The 19,944-nt window shown below is 35.9% G+C and overlaps 1 protein-coding gene across 1 annotated transcript in view; it reads right to left on the bottom strand.

Annotated features, from left to right (window-relative positions):
* Positions 1 to 19,944, bottom strand: part of CPLANE1 (ciliogenesis and planar polarity effector 1) — a 231,606-nt gene that overhangs the window by 99,180 nt on the left and 112,482 nt on the right. Inside the window, exons 32-41 of the mRNA XM_042782397.1 lie at positions 15,360 to 15,653; positions 14,420 to 15,160; positions 12,132 to 12,298; positions 10,641 to 10,773; positions 9,133 to 9,187; positions 6,881 to 6,985; positions 3,543 to 3,655; positions 2,065 to 2,257; positions 1,694 to 1,807; positions 650 to 918 (exon numbers count right to left, since the gene is read on the bottom strand). Of these exons, the coding sequence (XP_042638331.1) occupies positions 650 to 918; positions 1,694 to 1,807; positions 2,065 to 2,257; positions 3,543 to 3,655; positions 6,881 to 6,985; positions 9,133 to 9,187; positions 10,641 to 10,773; positions 12,132 to 12,298; positions 14,420 to 15,160; positions 15,360 to 15,653 (2,184 nt within the window). The remainder of the gene's footprint in view (positions 1 to 649; positions 919 to 1,693; positions 1,808 to 2,064; positions 2,258 to 3,542; positions 3,656 to 6,880; positions 6,986 to 9,132; positions 9,188 to 10,640; positions 10,774 to 12,131; positions 12,299 to 14,419; positions 15,161 to 15,359; positions 15,654 to 19,944) is intronic.

Genomic DNA, 19,944 nt, shown 5'->3' on the forward strand with positions numbered 1-19,944 from the left:
GCAAGAGACACACATTGCTGAGTGAGACACTGAGGGACCAGCACTGCTGGGAAAGAGACTGTGAGAGACTCTTGGCTGAGGGACGGTGGGCTGGGAGAGACTGAGTGTTCTTCCTGAACTTGAGTTGTAGCCTGGTGCTTCCCTAATAAACCCCGTAATCCATGAGTTCTGTGTGGCCACTACAGCGAATTATCGAACCCAGAGGAGAGGTGGTGGATGCTTTGGGAGGAACGGTTGGTGAAAGGGCTGGAGGGAGGCAGCATGTCTGGTCTTGTAGGAATAGGCCTTGGGTTACTGCTGGTAATCCTGCTTCCCTCTTGTGGGATTAGAGGAGGTCAGAACATGTGGCCTCCTGGTTGTTTTAGCAGCAGTGTTTGTCAACTAGGGCTGATTTTGCTCCCCCAGGATACATGTGGCACTGTCATTTGTGGTTTTTACAACCGGGGGTGCTCTTGGCATCTAGTAGGTTGAGGTCAGAGATACTGCTAAACATCCTGCAATGCACAGGATAGCTCCACCATAAAGAATTACCTGGCCCCAAATGTCAGCAGTACTGAAGTTGAGAACGCTAGCTTAAAGAAGTCAAAATTCTCATTATTTTGAAAAATTAAATGTTCAAAATTATACTGCAATCTGATAACTCAATTACAAACAAACAAAGAAGGGCTATCTTAGCAGAATACAGGCCTACCATTTTGTGCCTGGGGAAATCCTGCTCTATGTTTTCAGCAATGTTCTGTATCGCCAACAGCTGTTCATCAATTTCCTGAAGTTTAGATGTGAGATGCTCTAGTTTGCATGCTGCAGGGCTTGGTGCAGGAGAAGCATCAGAAACTTCCTGCAGCAGTTTCCACAACAGGCAAGCTTCTGCAGCTTCTGTCTTTATGCTCTGTTCTTTGAACTCAGGCTTTGACACATCTAAGTATGAATAAAAGTAAAATCAGGACTGATTATAATTAAGGAAAAGATAGATACTGATGAGGCTATTTTTTTTCCTGATGCTAGTTTTTGACAACCTCATTTTAATCCAACATAACATTCTCTTGCAATCATTTAATATACTTAGAAATTCCATGTCAGACTCTTGACTTTTGAGATTTATCTTTGTTGTGAGATAAGAAGGCATAACAATGTTATTATTATCAGTCAGCTCCAAATACAAGGTAGTTTGAATGTTACCTTTTCACCTGCTACAAAAAAAGTATAATTCATCAAAAGCATCTTTTATATTTTCATGACTTTTTAAAACTATGTGGAAACAAACAATGTCACACAGTAAAAGGTACACCCAGTGTTGGCTACTGGCGACTTTATATGGGATATCAGGCCACTGTGTCTATGTATTTTCTATGTGCTATTCCAGAATTCCCCACCTTTTAAAATATGAGAATTCCTTTTTAACATCAAAACATTTATGAACTTCCACAGAATATTTATTTTGAGTTGCCATTCAATTTTCAAAAAACATATGCATCATTAAATCCATAGTCTTCCTGCAAAATGACTACAGGTCCCACTTCCAAAATATCCCATTTGCAACTACGGATCTCACTCAATTACCTGCCTGCTCCCACTCCTGTAGCAAAGGAAGTCTTTTTTTGTCATTTATTTTGTAACTGCTGAGTTTTAGTGCTTTTTGCTAATAGAACAGTAATTTGTGGAGGTGGGGTTGCTATTTATCTTGGCTATTCACCTTTGTTCTGCTGTACTCCTGATGGTGTGGGCAAGATGATACTAGGCTCCTTCATTTTAGTAATGTCTGCTCCCCAGCTTCTTACATCCAGACAGGTTGGAGATACCTTTGCAGCTTTAAAAAACAAATCCACAGCGGAATTGGCAGATTCTACCAAGAATAGGAAAGGAACACAAAGACTGATTCTAAACTTCTAAACAAAATACTTGCAAGATTAATAAAGCATTTCTAAATGTGAATATAAACATGCAAAAGCAAAGTAGGTCTGTAGAAGGGAAGCTAAGAGATCTGAGTAAGGATGAAAATACTATATTAAAAACTTTTACAAAATATATTTATTTTAAAAAATTAGAAAAATATATTACCTTCACTCTTAATATTGTGGAGGGGAGCAGCACTAGTAACTGAAGCTGCCATATAATGCAACTCAGCAGAAGATGGAACTTCTGGATGATCACTTTGCTGTCTGGTAACATTATCATCTAAAAGTTCTTCTTTGGCAGGTAATTCCTGCAGAAGATCATCAGCTTCAATGTCAATCACATCTATGTAAGTGTGTCCAACCTGAGCCAAATATATAAAACCAAAAAGAATTATATTCTTTTCACTCTACATGGCCACTCTGCCAAAAAAAGGGGGGGGGGTTAATTCTTATCAATAACAAGGCAAGAAGAGCTTTTATGTGCTTAACTTAGGGCAAGTTGCAGGATTAACATGTTACAGTCAGAGTATATTATCTGGGGTCATAACACTTTTTTTTTTTTTATTGTTAGCATTTTATTTTATTGTGGTTTGGGTAAAAGTTTACAGAGCAGTTTTTTGTAACATCACTAGCAATCTCCTCAGTGTAACAGCATTCTTCCCGCTTCCTCCCTGGGTTCCCCATTCCCATTTGTTCTTTTTTCCTGTGACTTCCTGCCTTCTAAGCTTTGTTTTTGGGCAAATGCTAGCCTTTTGTTCTGGTACGGTTGATGCTACTGAAAAGTACATTCCTCCCTGGTGTTATTTATTCATCTTATAGGGCTGTCTGTCATTTGGCTGAAAGGTGATCCCCGAGAGTGGTTTCAGTTCCAGGTTTGAAAAGTGTCTAACAAGCCTCTAGGGTTCCACCAGTCTCTATCAGACCAGTTAAGTCTGGTCTTTTTCATGATTTTGAACTTTGTTTTACATTTTTTCCCATTCTGTCCAGGACCTTCTGTGGTGCCCATCAGAGTGGTCAGTAGTGGTAGCTGGGCATGATCTAGTTCTTCTGGTCTCAGGACAGTGAAGGCCATGTTTCATGTGGTCCAATAGTCCTCTGAACTAATTGTTTCCTTGAATCTTTGGTTTTCTTTTCTCCAGTCAGGGAAGAAACCATTAGCTGCATCTTAGGTGGCCACTCAATAGCTTTCGAGACGCTAGGTGTAGAACATTGTCTTTGTGACAATAGGGTGTAGAGCACTGGCTTTATGAACTGTGTTATGGCAATTGATTTAGTTGTCCCTTGAGAGTGTAATCTTAAACCCTAAGCCCAATGACTCATTCCCACAAGATATGTTGTTATGGCTAAGAAGTTTTCATAACTTTGACTGCTGTTTGCTCTACCATATACATGGATATATTTGCAACACATACAAACACTTATGTAGAAATATACTCTACCAAACTTATATGTGGTTGTGAGTATAATCCCGTTCACCTATCTATACCTATTCAGCTTGCATGTCTTCCTGTGTATCTACTCATACCTACAAAACTACATAGAGTAGATTTTTAGCCTCAAGTAATCTATACAATTGAATATTGTCTGGATGACCATAAAAAAGGTTGGCACAAACGTATTATTAGAAATTCTGAATTAAATACAAACCAAATTTGCTTCAGTTGAAGGTGACAAAGGTTTCTCTGACACTTCAGTGGGCAACTTGATATTTAAATATACATCTGGAGCCAACAGCTGAGGAACACTCAAAAATTTGTGTTCTGAAAATTGAGAAGAGAAAAACCAGGAATACACTGTCTATATGTGGCTCTAAATCATTAACTTCATAAGGATAAGTTAGCAACAACCAACATAAAATGTATTTGTTGAAAATATCAGTATAAGTTTCACAGGCATAAACAAATTAAAACAAATTCTACCATATGAAAAATTTAGAGTAATTCATAACTGAATGCACACTGAATGAGATTATTGCTTTTCCTGTATAACTAATTTATAAGAACAGCAAAGTATCTAAATTATGTCAAGAAAATGGTACGATTTCCTATTTTCATTTCAGGTAATATTAACTCATGTCATTTACTTTATTTAGACTATCAATAAAGACAAATTCTACGAAATTAAGCCACAATTAAGATTTTCCTACTTTCAACATTTTGTAACTAACAGATTTATTGGAATATAATTCATATCCTTTAAAAGGGTACCATTCAGTGGTTTTTTTGTATATTTACAGAGCAAATGGCTAAATTTTACCACTTAAAACGTTTTAACATCTAAATTATACAAAAGTCATCTGTTTCTTGTCACAAGTAAAATAAAATTAATGTTGTAGGAGCTCAGCAGACAGCTTAATGCTGTGCCTTTTCCCTAGGACTCTAATTATATTCCTTGTATTTTGTTTTTAATAAAAGATTACTTTTAAATTTCATATGTAAAATGTAACTCACTGTCATATTGTGTACTGGAAATTTGATAACAAAGCTGAGTTTAAACCTTATGTTAACCAAAAAACAAAAAGAAAAAAGGAAAGTGAAAATATTTAAATTATCATTCCATCTCCATTAAATCAATTAATTAGTTTTACTGTTTTTTGTTTGTTTCTTTCTTTTTAGTGTATATGTTGGAGAGGGTGCCTCCTGTTTTGGCATCATGCAGACATGATCATTAATAAGTCATGCTGATCTCAGGAAAAAAAAAAATTATACCTGATGCAGAAGAAATTATTTGATTTTTACCACATTCAGAAACGACTTCTTGAGAAACAGTTTTCATATCTTGTACTAAAATAGAAGATTTGAGGGAAAAAAAAGAAAACATAGTATCACAAACACAAGAAAAAATTAAGTACAGGAGTACAGCTAATTAGATACTATGCATATAAAAGGTAGTAAAAATGTATGACAGCTTAACAATTTAATTTTTAAATAATTAATATGACAATTTTAGATTGTGCTATTGTTCACATCCTAGGCCAGATTACCTGGATGAATAATAGAAAGCAAAGGCAAAGGACCTCAATGGCTTTTCTCAGATATGCTCAGAGAAATAACATTATTAATAATGTTTCTCCAATGTGCACTCTTTAGTTATATCAAAAACATACATGGTCAACCTCCTTCAGAAAGAAATACAAATGAATAGAACAGTGGCAAAAAATTAAAAAGTTAGCAAAATCACAGGGATGAAAAGAAGAGGCTCTTATGCAGGAAAATACTCACTGAAGTAGTAATTTACAGGAGGAAAAAAAACTAACCAGTCTACTATGTTGAACAATAAGGGATTAGTTACCTATTTTATAACACAATTAGAAGAAGCAATATGCTTACAAAGTACTTTTTGATGACACAGGGAAATGTTTTGCATAAACACAAGTTAAAATGTAAAGCGAAGAATACAAAATATAGGTATCACTTGTCATCCAAATCTAATGCCTTTCTGAAAATGTGCAAGACGGTGAATTTTCAGATAATATGAGACTTTACTGCATTATCTCAAGTGGAAAAAAAGGTGTCCCAGTCCACTCATTTTCCCAACTATCATTAAGATACTCTTGAACATCCAGACAACAATACAGCAAGGATTACCACATAATATAAAGCATTTTAAATATGACTTCTTAATGAATTGTGGGTGGTTCGAACTCATCAGCTGCTTCATAGGAGAAAGATGAGGCAGTCTGCTTTTGTAAAGACTCACAGCCTTGGAAACCCTATGAGACAGTTCTACTCTGTCCAACAGGGTCACTATGAGTTGGAATCAACTCAATGGCAGTGGGTGGGTTTTCGTTTTCTTTATTACCATTCATTCACCTCATTAGTTTGTGTGTCGTATGCAACAATACTGAATGTATCACAAATTAAAGATATAATCTAATATAAAAATATTCCAACATTACTGGAAAAAAGCAAACACTGGCAGTCATGGAAGGGTTAAACTCTGAGACCCAATCCCAGGGAAGACAGCAACGTCTGGATGGTGAGAATCCAAAAAGTGAGGGACACATGCACAATTTATCATATCGAACTATATAAAATGCACAAAAGACCGAAAGAAAAAAAACTGTTAAAGAGTGGTGTAATTATGGTTAATTTTCATCTTCTACAATATGTTCAATCCAAATGCCATGACAATTATATGTTATTTTTTAAAGCAAGACAACAAATATTATTTTATAACAGTATTAGGAAGGTTTTCAAAAGCACGTATAAAGTATAAAGTTCCACGTATAGTTAAGAGAAACTGTTTACTAAATGTCATAATGAAGAGTCACTAAAAACACAATGGGCAGAGCAATATTCAAGATGTTACCCAATGTCCATAATGATTAATTACATTAATGAGGAGGTAGGGCAGGGACATTCACAAATAATAGATCCACCAAAACATAGTTCCTTTTCTCTTGGACACAGCTGCATACACTGAAGCCAATCTAGTCCTCTTCCAAGCTCAACTTTACTAGCCACAGCCCAGGCCTCTTAACCACAGGCTGTCAATTCCAGTGCAGGAAATTAATGGCATAGAGAATACAAATTCTAAACATTATTTCCATTTGGCTTAGGATATATTTTATGGCATGTTTGAACAAAAAAAAATCTCCACTTTATTTTACCTATGTTGTTGTTGTTATGTGCTGTCGAGTCGGACCCGACTCATAGCAACCCCTCCTTGGGTTTCCGAGGCAGTATCACTACGGAAATCGATTGCCCCATCTTCCTTCCGAGGAGTGAACTGCCAGCCTTCTGGTTAGTAGTCAAGTGCCTGAGACACTACACTACCAGAGCTCCCATGTTTTACTTAAGGTATCATTAAACTTAACTTAAAATTTTAAATTACTAAAGTATACACCAGGACTGGGGACAAGAACCTGGGATGCATAACTAAGTATCATATAATTTTAAAGCATTGCCTTAAAGAAAAAAGTCTATATATCTTAAATATTACAAAATATTTTTTAATTAAAACAAAAGTAGCCTCCTTTTTACCTGGGTCCGTATTTGTACTTGCATCCTGACTTTCTATAGCTTTCTTCCTTACAGAGGCCATGAAATGTAATCCAGCTGATGTAGTAATGTCACCTTGAAGCATTTCTTAAATACAAAAAAAAATAGGGAGATCGCTGAAAAGCCAACATACTATTGGAGCCCACTTGAAGTATGAAGTGTTAGGGTGTCATCAAAATGGACTTTCTGAAGGAGGTGGTATCTAAGTTGTGTTTCAAAGACAGGTCAGTGGAATCAAAACCTAACTTCTGGAGGATTCTGTAGTCTAGTCTAGCCTAGTAACTTAGATGTTCTTTTGGCTAATGAAGATCCACTTGAAGTTATTAAGCAAGGAAATGACAGGGTAAGATCCATGTTCTTTAAAAACACACCCAGTCACGGTTTAGACATAGATTTGAGTGGAAAAAACTGAAAGAAGGCAATCAGTTAGATGGGGCTACTGTGGCAGTTCAATTAAGAACCCAGAAATGGTGAAGAATAGAGGAGAAAGGAAAAATTTAAGTATTACAAAGGAGATAAAAAAGGCAAGAACTAGTTATTAACTAGATGCAAAGGGAAAAGGGAGGTTACAATTCAGAGTAACTTATGCTTTGGGTTAGGCTGGCAGTAACACACAAGAGAGAACGTGGAGGACAAATTAGTTTATGGAAGAATAATGAGTTCACCCAGAATATGCTGTGCTTGAGGCAATTTTTACCCAAGTGGAAAAGTTCATCAGAAAGCAGAATCGAAGTAAAAATTCTGTTATAAAGGTTGGGTTTAGATATGGATTTTCCTGAGAGAAAACCCAGGGAGAGTAGGTACAAAGGAGTAAAAAGCATGGTATATTTTTGGGATACTACACAGTCCTTAAAAATGACATCATAGAAAAATTATCTGGTAATATGAGAACTACCTTAACACCAGTATGTAAAAATAAGTACATAATAAGTAAGTACAGAGCTATTATTTTATGAATATCCTTATACAGATATATCTATATTTTCATGTAACATATGTATTTGCACATATTTGTGTAGGGATATTCACAAAGCCCGGAGGAATATTAACATTTGTTATTCTCTAGGCAGAACATAATGAGAGATTTTAATTTTCTTAGTTTTCTCTATTTGTATTTTCTAAATCTTCTTCAACAGCATGTATTACTTCTACAAAGGGAAAAATGTTACTAAGAGTGAAAAGAAAGTGGTATTAAAATAAATAAGTGGGAAAGAAGAATGCCAGATGGATTAGAAGTCAAGAAGCTGAAACCAAGCAATCGAGGAGATGACTCTTGGTTTAGGCATGCAGAGACCTGATATTTGGCAGGGGCATTGAGAAAGGAAGAGAGGACCAGGTCAAAGACTACACGTATGAAGGAGGAAACAAAGGTGAGAGAGAAATCTAGGGTGACTTTAAAGGCAAAAATTGGCCAATCTGGAGAATGCTGATATCACTAACACAATGATACCAATTTAAAATTGGGACATGTTGAATTTAAAGTGAAAGTATTACAGAAATATGAGAAAATAGGACAGTATATATACATTTAAGGGTCTTCAAAAACTTTGACAGTGGATATTATTAGAGGGAATGGCTCAAGTTCAAGAGTGAGTGTGTGTGTGTGTGTATGTGTGTCAGAGAGAGAATTATGAGGAAAAAGGCTTGGTAAATGCATATATTCAGGGTATACAAAATAAATTGATCAATTCAAAAAACAAAGCAATTTCTTAGCTGTAAACAAGTTCTCTCTCCTGAACTGATTCCTCTATTTTTAATGTGTGTGCATTTTATATGATGAATTTAACCATAGGCTTGTTCTTCTATAATTTCTCTTTAGATCTTACATAGCAGTAGCGACTCTAATTGCTTAAAATGCTCTATTGCAGAGGCTGGCAAATATTTTATATAAAGGGACAGAAAGTAAGTATTTTAACTTTGTGGGCCAAATGGTTGCTGTCTTAACTACGCAACTCTGCTGTGGTGTGAAAAGAGCCACAGACAATGCATAAACAAATGGGCATGGCTGTGTTTTAATAAAACTTGATTTATAAAAACAAACATGACCAAATCTAGCCTGCAGGCCACAGTTTGCCAACCACTGCTCTATTGGATAACACATCAAAACACATATACACACCATGCTGTCAAAGATAATATGAAAATAATTTAGTCTCATTTTTACATTGTACATATTTCTAAAAAGTGGATTTTGCCTTGAATTTAGACATTACATTAATCATGAATGTACATACCAAAAGGGATATCAAAGTCATCCAAAGGCTCGGAAACACAATGTTCTTCATGCTCCTAAATGAATCCCCAAATGATTAATCTATAATTAACTTAAAGACATTATTTTGGAAAAGAAATATTTAATATTCAATAAAAATAACAGGCATGAAGGTTTTTTTTTTTTTTACTAAAAAAAAAGTACAGTTACTGTAATTCTAGAAATAAGAGGAATTAAACCTCTATTATTTATTCTATCAAAATAACTCAATGAAAGATTCACTAAATTCACAAGACAAAAAATCAACAGCATTACCAATGTAATGCAAACTTACTAGGTTACTATGTATAATTCTTCCCTACAGAGTAGTTCTGATATTCAAATAGTACTTCTGTCCTATAAAAATCTTTCACTGACTCAATAAACATTGTTGCTAAGGGTCTACAAATATGCTCTTGAGGAATTACTAAACGAGTGTGCCTTTTGAAAATTCATATAAACAAAACTACAAATCTGTTGTAAAAACAGCAAAATAGGCTGGCAACAAATTTATAAAAAATGTTTTAAAAGACTTTAATTAAGATATACATTATATAACAAACAAAACTCACTTTAGGGAATCCTAGAGGTATCCCTAAGAGATAGGTAATGCCCAGCTACCACTGTCAACCACTCAGAGAGGGATCTAAGTAGGAGATCCTGAATATAATGGGAGAACAATGTGAGACAAAACTCAAAATAATTAAAAAAAGAAAAAAAAAAAGGGGCGAGGTTTGCTGGTCTGATGGAGCCTGGTGGAACCATTGAGACTATGGCCCCTAGCTGCCCATCAGGTCTGGAATTGAACCTACTTCTGTGGCTTCCAGCCAAACAAAAGACAGGCATATGAGCTAAACATTTACATTAGACAGATATACTCCTTGGAGAGATCAGTCGTGGGAGAATAGAAGGGCTATGTATATATATGTACAGGGAGACAGCTCAGGGGCCAGGAGTGCATGGAGGGAAGGACACAGGGAAGAGGTAACTCTGGGGAGGAAGTGGGAAGAGAGCTGTTGCATTGTGGGAAATTGCAGTCAATGTCATGAGACAAAGTGTATGTGAACTGCTGTATGGAAAATGAATTTGTTCGGTAAACTTTCACCCAAATCACAATGAAAAGAAAAAAAAAAAGAGAGATAGGCAAAATTATAATAAAAGCCCAAACAGTATACCATATGCAAAAGATGGCAGCTTAGAAAAAGAATAAAGAAAAAAAAAGAATGATTTCCAATATAAAAAAGTCAAAAGGCAGATGCTCTAAGCTGCCGTTGTTAATTTGTCATATTTGCTCCTCCTTTCCCAAACTGTTCCTCCTCAACTAACATAATAAATGTCCACTAGTCCATGAAGGTAAGCAACATGGATTTACAAATGTAATGATATAAAAGATTCCCCTTAACACAATCAGAAGCTCTGGGCAATCAAAAGATTAGATCAACCCCAAAGACACATGAAATCCAGGAAGAATCTATAATAGTTCCTCTATACCTTGGGTTTCATAACCATCTCTGAATTATTATTATTAATGATGGAATCTTTGGGCTGGAAAGTCACACTTGGTTTTTTCCTCATTTTCTCTGAACTTTTTTCTTGCAGCTCTTTCTCAGCTCGTCTTCTTTGCCTGTTAAAAACAATAGAATACAACATACTTTACCATTACAGACATCAATCTTTTGTTTGTATCATGCTATAGGGAGGTGACCAAAATAAGGTTAATATATTATTATCAAGGGAGCTCTAGTGGTGTAGTGCCTAAAGCATTTGATTGCTAACCAGAAGGCTGGCAGTTCAAACCCACCAGCCAGTCCTCAGAAGGAAGACTGGGTGATCTAGTTTCATAGTGATACCACCTTGGAAACCCAAGGAGGGGTCGCTATGAGTTGGATCCAACTCTACGGCAGTGAGTTTGGTTTATTATTATCATTATCAATGGAATTTAATTAAATTAGCAAACTATTCCTTTAGAATACAAGCAAATATAAGCAAAAAATCCAAGAAAACATGAAATTTATTTGTAGCTACTCTACTCCTGAACTGACTATTTTGTATTGTCACAGGAATTGTATCCTGTATTAGCCAAGTCCATACTTTTCAAATGATTTTTAAACTCTTTCTTCTGCAGATGTTAAGCTTATCTCAGAAAAATATCTACTGGATACCTTTATTTTCCCAGTTGAAGAAGTTAAAACCCTCTTAGTCATCTCATCTCAATCCTATCCATGTGCAAAGAGATCCCAAAAATTTAAAGAGAAGACTTACTTTAAGAGAGTATTTGGAATACAAAGAAGGAACCCTTTCTAGAAAGAGAGCACTGGATGTAGATTTTAGGGTCTGATCAAACATGAAATTTTTAAAGTATTTCAAGACTTAGTATTAACTTACCAATCAACACATGCACTGAACATTAATTATGAATAAAACACTATAATAAGGATTCTTCATCAGAAGTTATAGCCTTACATTTTTCTCATTTACCTTTTATTTTTTCACAACTTTCTTGTTGTTGTTAAGAATACACACAGCATAACACATACCAATACATCAATTCAACAAATTATGTACGTACAACCCAGTGACATTGATTGCATTCAAGTTGTACAACCATTCTTGCCTTCCTTTTCCAAATCGTTGCTCCTCCAATTAACTCATTTCCCCCAAAGTTTCCTATCTAATCTTTCAAATTGCTGTTGTCAATTTGATCCCATAGAGACAGTTCTTAAAAGAGCACAATGCTCAGGGTGGACATTCTTTACTATGTTAAGCTAAACTATTCATTAGTTTTAAGAAGACTTCAGGGGCTATTTTTGACATAAAGTCTGTTAAAGATTATCTCTGGGCAATAGTTTTGGGGTCTCATGAAGCCTCAATGGCGCCAAGAAAGTCTGGATTTCATGAGAATTTGAAATCTGTTCTAAATTTTCTCCCTTTTGATCAAAGATTCTTGTGATATTCTCAAATAAAATTCCACTTAAAACTTGCCTTTTTTTACTGTCCTTTTCTTGTCTTATTTCAGGTGATTCTATTTTGACATTTAGAAGCTGAATTGGTCCAGGATCACCTTGTTCAAATAAGTTATGTGTTAGTCTCTGTTGGCTTTGTTTAAATGCAACAAGATTTTCAAGTGGGATAAGCTGTGGTTCTTTATACTACAAGAAAGAAACAAAGCATAATAATTAAAAATTACAAACCTGAATAAGATAATATGTTAACAAAAAAATAAGAAAACCATTTTCTTAAACTAAAATGTGCAAGAGAGCAAATGGGTTTAGACCGGTAACAGGAACGTCCAGATCTTAAAGAGTTAGCTCAGCTTCAGCTGAGTCACTCCATTTCAGAAAGTAAGTCTGAAGTCCTAGTATTATTTCTTTCTCATATTGAAAATCATCCTTCTTATAATTACAAGTGAAATAACGTACAGCATTTGATTTAAAATTATTTGGAAGGGAGATAAGGCAAAGGGTGGGTGGGGGATTACAGACCAAACAGATTAGCAGTATGCTGGTAACAACTGAAGCTGGGTGGTGTAACATGCAGGTTTATTATACTATTATAATAATTTTTTAAAACCTTCTCAAAATATCTACTTTTCCAGTCCTTTAGACCTTTTTTCTTCCATTCATGATATGTTCAGAAGAAAACATGGTGAATATCTTTTCTAAGGAATGACTATTATTTTCCCATTATTCCCTTCAAATATTAAAAGTGTACCATAGAACAAACTACTTAATTACTTCCCTAAGATAGCATACACTCACATACAAAATTAGAACCTAAAAAATTTGAATTAAATGAAAGAGGACATGGTAAAACCTTTAAAATAGCCAATTATTATTTGTATATATTATTTCCTATAATAGAAGCATTCTTCTAAAAAAGGAAATGTGCAAGGTCTTTTCAGTGAACATACAGAGTTGCTCCTCCTTGGAACAATCAACCACGTGAGATCAAAAAGCACCATTTGCACAGGGATAAAGCTCAGAAGGCAGGAAGGGATAGAAAAGGACTAATGCAAGGAGTAAACATAGGGAGGAAGTAAGAAGATTAATGTTACATTGTGAGGATTGCAATCAGTGTCACAAAATAAAATATGTATGAACTGTTAGGTGGAAAACTAATTTACTCTGTAAACCTGCACCCAAATCACAATTAAAAGTTAAAAACTAAAAATAAAGAGGATGTGGTAGGCTTATAAAAATTCAATCTTTGTGTTTTGTTTTTTTTTTAAAAAAAAAACAAAACAAAACTCATTGCCATCAAGTCAATTTCAACTCATAGTAACCCCAATTGGGCTTCCAAGGCTATAAATCTTTATGGAAGTAGATTACCCCATCTTCCTTCTGTGGAGTAGCTGGTGGGTTTGACTACTAACCTTCTGGTTAGCTGTCAAATGCTTTAGGTAATGTGCCACCAAAGCTACTTTAAAAAGCTACCATTTTACTACTTGCACTACTACTGGTAGACCTGGGTCTATTTAACAATTTTAACCTGTAACAGCAATCACATCACAATTGTTGGAACCTCAAAATCTGTCTTTATATATGTGTGTGTATGTGAGTGTGCATGCATACACACATACACAGGATAAGCAAAACACTTGGTAATTTTATTTTAAACCAAAATTAAACCTTTTGCCAGTGAGTCAATTCCACTCAGGGTAACTCCATGTGTGCCAGAGAACTGTGCTCTGCAGGGTTGTTAATAGCTGATTTTCAGGAACAGATAGCCAAGCCTTCCTCCCAGAGCTACTCTAGATGGACCTGAACTGCCATCCTTTCAATCAGAAGCCAAGCACATGTTTGCAACATGCAGGGATGCTGAGTTTTATTTAATTTATTTATTCTTTTAGCATAAAAACAGCTGTAAGAGAGGCCAGCAAATTCTGGTATTTGTGTGTAAGAATAGCATAGTGCCTAAGGCATTTGGCTGCTAACCAGAAGGTTGGCGGTTCAAACCCACCAGCCACTCCTCAGAAGGAAGGTTGGGCAATCTACTTCCATAGTGATACCACCTCAGAAACCCAAGGAGGGGTCACTATGAATCGGATTCGAATCAACAGCAGTGAGTTTGGTTTGGTTTGGTTTATGTGTAAGAAACACCTAAAACCTTTAAAACAGCCAATAATCATTTTTATATATTATTTCCTATAATGAAAGCATTCTTTTAAAAAAAGAAAATGTGCAATGGCTTCTCAGTGAACATATAGTATTTATGTTACCAAAAATACAGGGCTTTTTTTTTTTTTTGCATCACTGGAAAAAATTCATTACCGTATTTTCTGGGGATAGACATGAGTGAAGTAATGATACTCTTGAGTATTTTCTTTGTTCTGCTATCATTCTGACAGGCACTGAGGGAACTGCAACTGATGCTCTCGAGGCTGATGAAAACATATAAGGAGGTTTAAACTGCAGGTGCAATAATGGAAGTCCAATGGAATTCTGAGGATATATCTCATGGGGACCTGGCTTAATCTCAAATAGTTTTTCTGGTTTTACAAGTAATGAAGAGTCCTGTTGAGGTGTAAAGTTTTGTCCAACATAATGAGCAAAGTTCAGATGTGTAGGGATTTCTGTAATTACACTTTCTGCCCATTTTTTCTGCTCAACTGCCTTTTTTATGGCTCCAGTATCATACTGGCCCAAATTCAAATAGGAAATTGAAGTAGTAAGTCCTTCTCTCTGTGGCAAAGGAGACTGGAAGGAATCAGATAATCCCCAAGCCTCTCTTGGTTGTGGCAGAGGCCTGAGAGGAACTTGTGGAACTCTTCCTGTAGATAAGGGAAGTAGCTTGAATTCATCCTTGGGTTGAATTTGAAGCAAAGTAAAACCATCACCAGGACTGAAAGTTTTTGCTGTTGGGATAAGTCTAGGTGTGTTCTGACTGGCAGGAGATGCAGACAAAAGATGAAGGTGAGTATTTGCACCAGGGGCTTCAGATGCTGGAGTTAGTCCTCTGTTCTGGGGTTGGTCTTCTATATGACATAAAGGAATACTGTCATGTGGAACATTCTAGAGGAGAAAAATAAAAGACACTATGTCAGTTAAAAATATAAATATTACAAATTCCTTATTTTATAAATGATGTTCAGTGTATATTTGGGATGAGGCTTTAATGTAATAACTGCTAAAAAAGATTATTTACTCAAATAACAAAAACCGAACAGGTTGAACTAGTAGGACAACTTAATGGTATTTTTATACATAATACCTGTACATTTCCACTACTGTTTTGATCAGATCGGGCAATTCCTTTATGGCAATGTGGGCTATTCTTGACAGACTCTCTGGTGCACTCTTCCTTGGATTGTTGATTAATGAAAAATCTGTCCTTAACATTTCCACTGCTGTCTTCAACATCACCACTTGGTCCTGTGGGGTTTGATATTTGGCTTCCCACCAAATGCACAGACTGAGACTGCTGTACAAGTTGATGTATATTTGGGAGATTAGCAAAGGATGATCCTACTATCTGCATTAGGCTCATGAAGTTGATCTGTTGCAGCTAGAATAAAACAAAAATTAAAAATCTAAAAATATAATGCAAAGAATTTAAGGAAGCAACAGCACCCAAGTATTCCATAAGACTAATACCTTTGTCTCCGTACCTGCTAGACCCATGAATGCTGAGCAGTAAGATAAAGTTTAAAAAGAAAAAAAAGAACAGCTTTCTGCTTCTAGGGAACTGAGAAAATGGACATTCACAAATGAGACTGAACTTGTAAAAACAGTTGCCATAAACATCTCAAGGGAATAATCCGATAGAGTAAGGTGAGCATAATCAAAAATTTTTCCTATAGTGGATGTGTTTTTAACAAGTTTCCAGAAGGAAAAAAGCACAGAGTAGCAAATAGGTGAAGAGCAAGGACTTCCTTTGGCTGAATGAAAGGCAAAGGCACACACCAGTGGTTCCCAAACCTGTTACACATTAGAATCACCTGAGGTGCTTTAAAAAAATCCCATGGCCAGGTCACAACCCCCATCAATAAAGTCAAAATGTCTAGGAATGGGAGCCAGGTTCAGTATTTTTTAAAGATGGCCAGATGATTTCAATCTGAAAAAAGGCTTAGGAACCACTATCATACACATTGGCTTAGCTGGAACAGAAAATTTGCAGCAAGGATAAGACAGCATAGATTAGCGCAATTCTCAAACTTCAGCATTCATCAGAATCATCTGGAGGACTTGTTAAATCACTGTTTGATGGGCCCAATCTTCACAGTTTCTGAATTAGTAAGTCTGGGGTAGGGCCTGAAAATGTATTTCAAACATTTAGGTGAAGCTGATGCTACTCCAAGAATCCCTGAACTTGTAAGCATATGGGAAGGATGGAAGGAAAGGCCAACAGAAAAATTTGCATTTGATAACGCTAAACCAATAGGGAAACACTGCAGATTAAAAATTATAAAAGAAAAATTTTCATCACAGAAATAAACAGAAGTAAATAAATAAAAATAATTCATATTCCTGATGCCAGAGATAACTAGTATTGACACTTTGGAGTATTTCCATTCATTCTCTGTATTTTTAAAACAAGACTGACTGACATCACAGAGCAGACAAATTAGTGCCTGAAATTTACTGATGGTTGTGAAATAGGAAAATGACAGTACTGAAACAACATCCAAAGAGAATGCTTGAGAAAACGTATATATAATAAATTTTGGAGCAAAAGATAACGGAAGACATGCCACCACATGGATGAACCTTGAAAACTTATGCTAAGTAAAAAAAAAAAAAAGAAAGAAAGAAAGAAAGAAACTGTATGATCCTTCTTGTCACTGTTAGGTGCCCTCAAGTCAGTTCCAACTCAGAGTGACCCTAGGTACACCAGAATGAAACCATGCCCAGTCCTGCCCCATCTTCACAGTTGTTGCTATGTTTGAGCCCACTGTTGTAGCCACTGTGTCAATATATCTCATTAAGGATCTTCCTCTATTTTGCTGACCCTCTATTTTACCAAGCATGATATCCTTCTCCAGGTACTGGTCCCTCTTGATAACATGTTCAAGTACATGAAACAAAATCTTGCTATCCTCACTTCTAAGGAGCATTCTGGCTGTACTTCTTCCAAGAAAGCTTTGTTCATTCTTCTAGCAGGTCATGGCATATTCAGTACTCTTCACCAATACCATAATTCAAATGCATCAATTCTTCTTTGGTCTTCCTTATTCATTATCCAGCTTTTGCATGCTGAATGACAGAAAATCTATGGCTTGAACCAGGCGCACTTCAGTCCTTAAGGTGACATCTTTGCTCTTCAGCATTTTAAAGAGGTCTTTTGCAACATATTTTCCCAGTCCAATTTATTATCTGATTTCTTGACTGCTACTTCCATCGGTGTTGATTGTGGAACCAAATGACATGAAATCTTTGACAACTTCAATCTTTTCTCCATTTACTATGGTACAGCTTACTGGTCCAGATGTGAGGATTTTTGTTTTCTTTATGTTGAGGTGTAAGCCATAGTGCAGACTGTAATCTTTAATCTTCATTAATAAATTCTTTAAGTCATCTTCACTTTCAGCAACCAAGGTTGTGTCATACTGCATACTGCAGTATGTGTCAACCTACATACTGCAGGTTGTTAATGAATCTTCCTCCAACCCTGATGCCATGTTCTTTTATATACAGTCTAGCTTCTCTGATCGTTTGCTCAACATACAGATTGAATAAGTATGGTGAAAGGATACAACCCTGATGCACTCTCTTCCTGATTTTAAATTATACAGTATCACCTTGTTCTGTTTGAACAACAGCCTCCTGGCTATATACAGGTTCCTCATGAGCACAATTAAGTGTTCTGGAACTCCCATTCTTCTCAATATTACCCATAATTTGTTATGATTTATGTAGCTGGATGATTTTACACAGCCAATAAAACACAAGTAAACATCTTTCTGGTATTCTTTGCTTTCAGCCAAGATTCATCTGACATCAACAATGATCTCTCTCATTCCACGTCCTCTTCTGAATGCACCCTGCATTTCTGGAAGTTCCCGTTTAACAAAAATTCAAAGCCTCAAGTTGCAATACTGAAAGATTCTATGGGCAAAATATTGAATGATGCAGGATGCATCAAAAGAAGATGGAAGGAGTACACAGTCACTGCACCAAAAAGATTTGGTCAATGTTCTTTATTTCAGAAGGTGGCATACGATCAAGAAACAATGGTATTGGCATTGAAGGAAGAATTTAAAGCTGCACTGAAGGACTGGCAAAAAAAAAAAAAAAGCTCCAGAAATTGATGGAATTCATGGAATACTCACTGAAATGTTTCAACAAACAGATGCTGAGCTGGAGACACTTACTCATTTTATACCAACAAATTTGGAAGATAGCTACCTGGCCAACTGACCAGAAGAGATCTATATTTGTGCCCATTCCAAAGAAAGGTGATCCAACAGAGTGCGGAAATTATCAAATAATATCATTAATATCACATGCAAGTAAAATCCTGCTAAAGGTAATCCAAAAACAGTTGCAGCAGTATATTAATGGGAAAACACTGGATTATGGGTAGCAAAAAAAGGCACAGATGACTCTCTATGATGGTGATTCTTAATCTTCCATGAGCATCAAACTGTTGGGGAACTTGTTGAATATACAGATTGGTGTATTTTACCAAGTCCTCAAAAAATCCACAGATAACACTTTGAAAAATGCTTTTAAGACATTAAGTTGGCAGAACACATGGTCCTACTAACCAGGAAAGGGAAAGAAGGGACTGGGCAGAGTAAGAATAAAAATCAGTTCCAGCAAATTTCATGTAACAGTGGGTTTGCTGAAAAAGTATTCTCATCAGAACCCTTAAGTTCAAACAGAAAACTAGAGCCAGAAGTCACTAATATAAAAATAATATATTACACATTATACCTTCACCACTCATCTGTTAATCTGTCATACCGTGGTGGCTTGCATGTTGCTGTAAGGCTGGAAGCTATGCCACTGGTATTTCAAATACCAGCACGGTCACCCATCATGGACAGGTGTCAGCAAAGCTTCCAGACTAAGAAAGACTGGGAAAAAGGAAAGTGCCATCCACTTCTCAAAAAAAAAATTGGCCAGTAAAAACCTTATGAATAGTAGTGAAACACTGATACATTACTGGAAAACTTTTATGAATAGCCCTCAAACACTGCCTGGTATAGTGCTGGCACATGAGTCCCTGACAGCAAAAGGTGCTCAAAATACGACTGGGGAAGAGCTGCTTCCTCAAAGTAGAGTCAACATTAATGACATGAATGAAATAAAGCTTTTGGGACCTCTACTTGCTGATGACTCAAAATGGGAAAAAACAGCTGCAAACATTCATTAATAATCAGAATGTTGAATGCACGAAAATGTGAATCTAAGAAAATTGGAAGTTGTCAAAAATGAAATAGAAGACATAAAGTTTGATATTCTAGGCATTAGTGAGCCGAAATGGACTGGTTTTGGCCATTTTGAATCAGACAACCATATGATCTACTATACCAGGAATGACAAATTGAAGAGGAACGGTGTGGTATTCATCATCACAAAGAACATTTCAAGATCTATCCTGAAGTACAATGCTGTGAGTGACAGGATGATATCCATATGCCTACAAGGAAGACCAGTTAACACTACTGTTATTCAAACTTATGCACCAACCACTAAAGCCAAAGATGAAGAAATTGAAGATTTTTGATAATTTATGTATTCTGAAATTGACCAAGCATGCAATAAAGATATGGATGATTACTGGTGACTGGAACATGAAAGCTGGAAATGAAGAATCACTGGTAGCTGGAAAATATGGCTTGGATGATAGA

This window comes from Orycteropus afer, unplaced genomic scaffold (genome assembly GCF_000298275.1).
Source record: "Orycteropus afer afer isolate SDZICR_OR568_19922 unplaced genomic scaffold, OryAfe1.0 scaffold00300, whole genome shotgun sequence".
In the NCBI taxonomy this organism is placed as follows: domain Eukaryota; kingdom Metazoa; phylum Chordata; class Mammalia; order Tubulidentata; family Orycteropodidae; genus Orycteropus; species Orycteropus afer.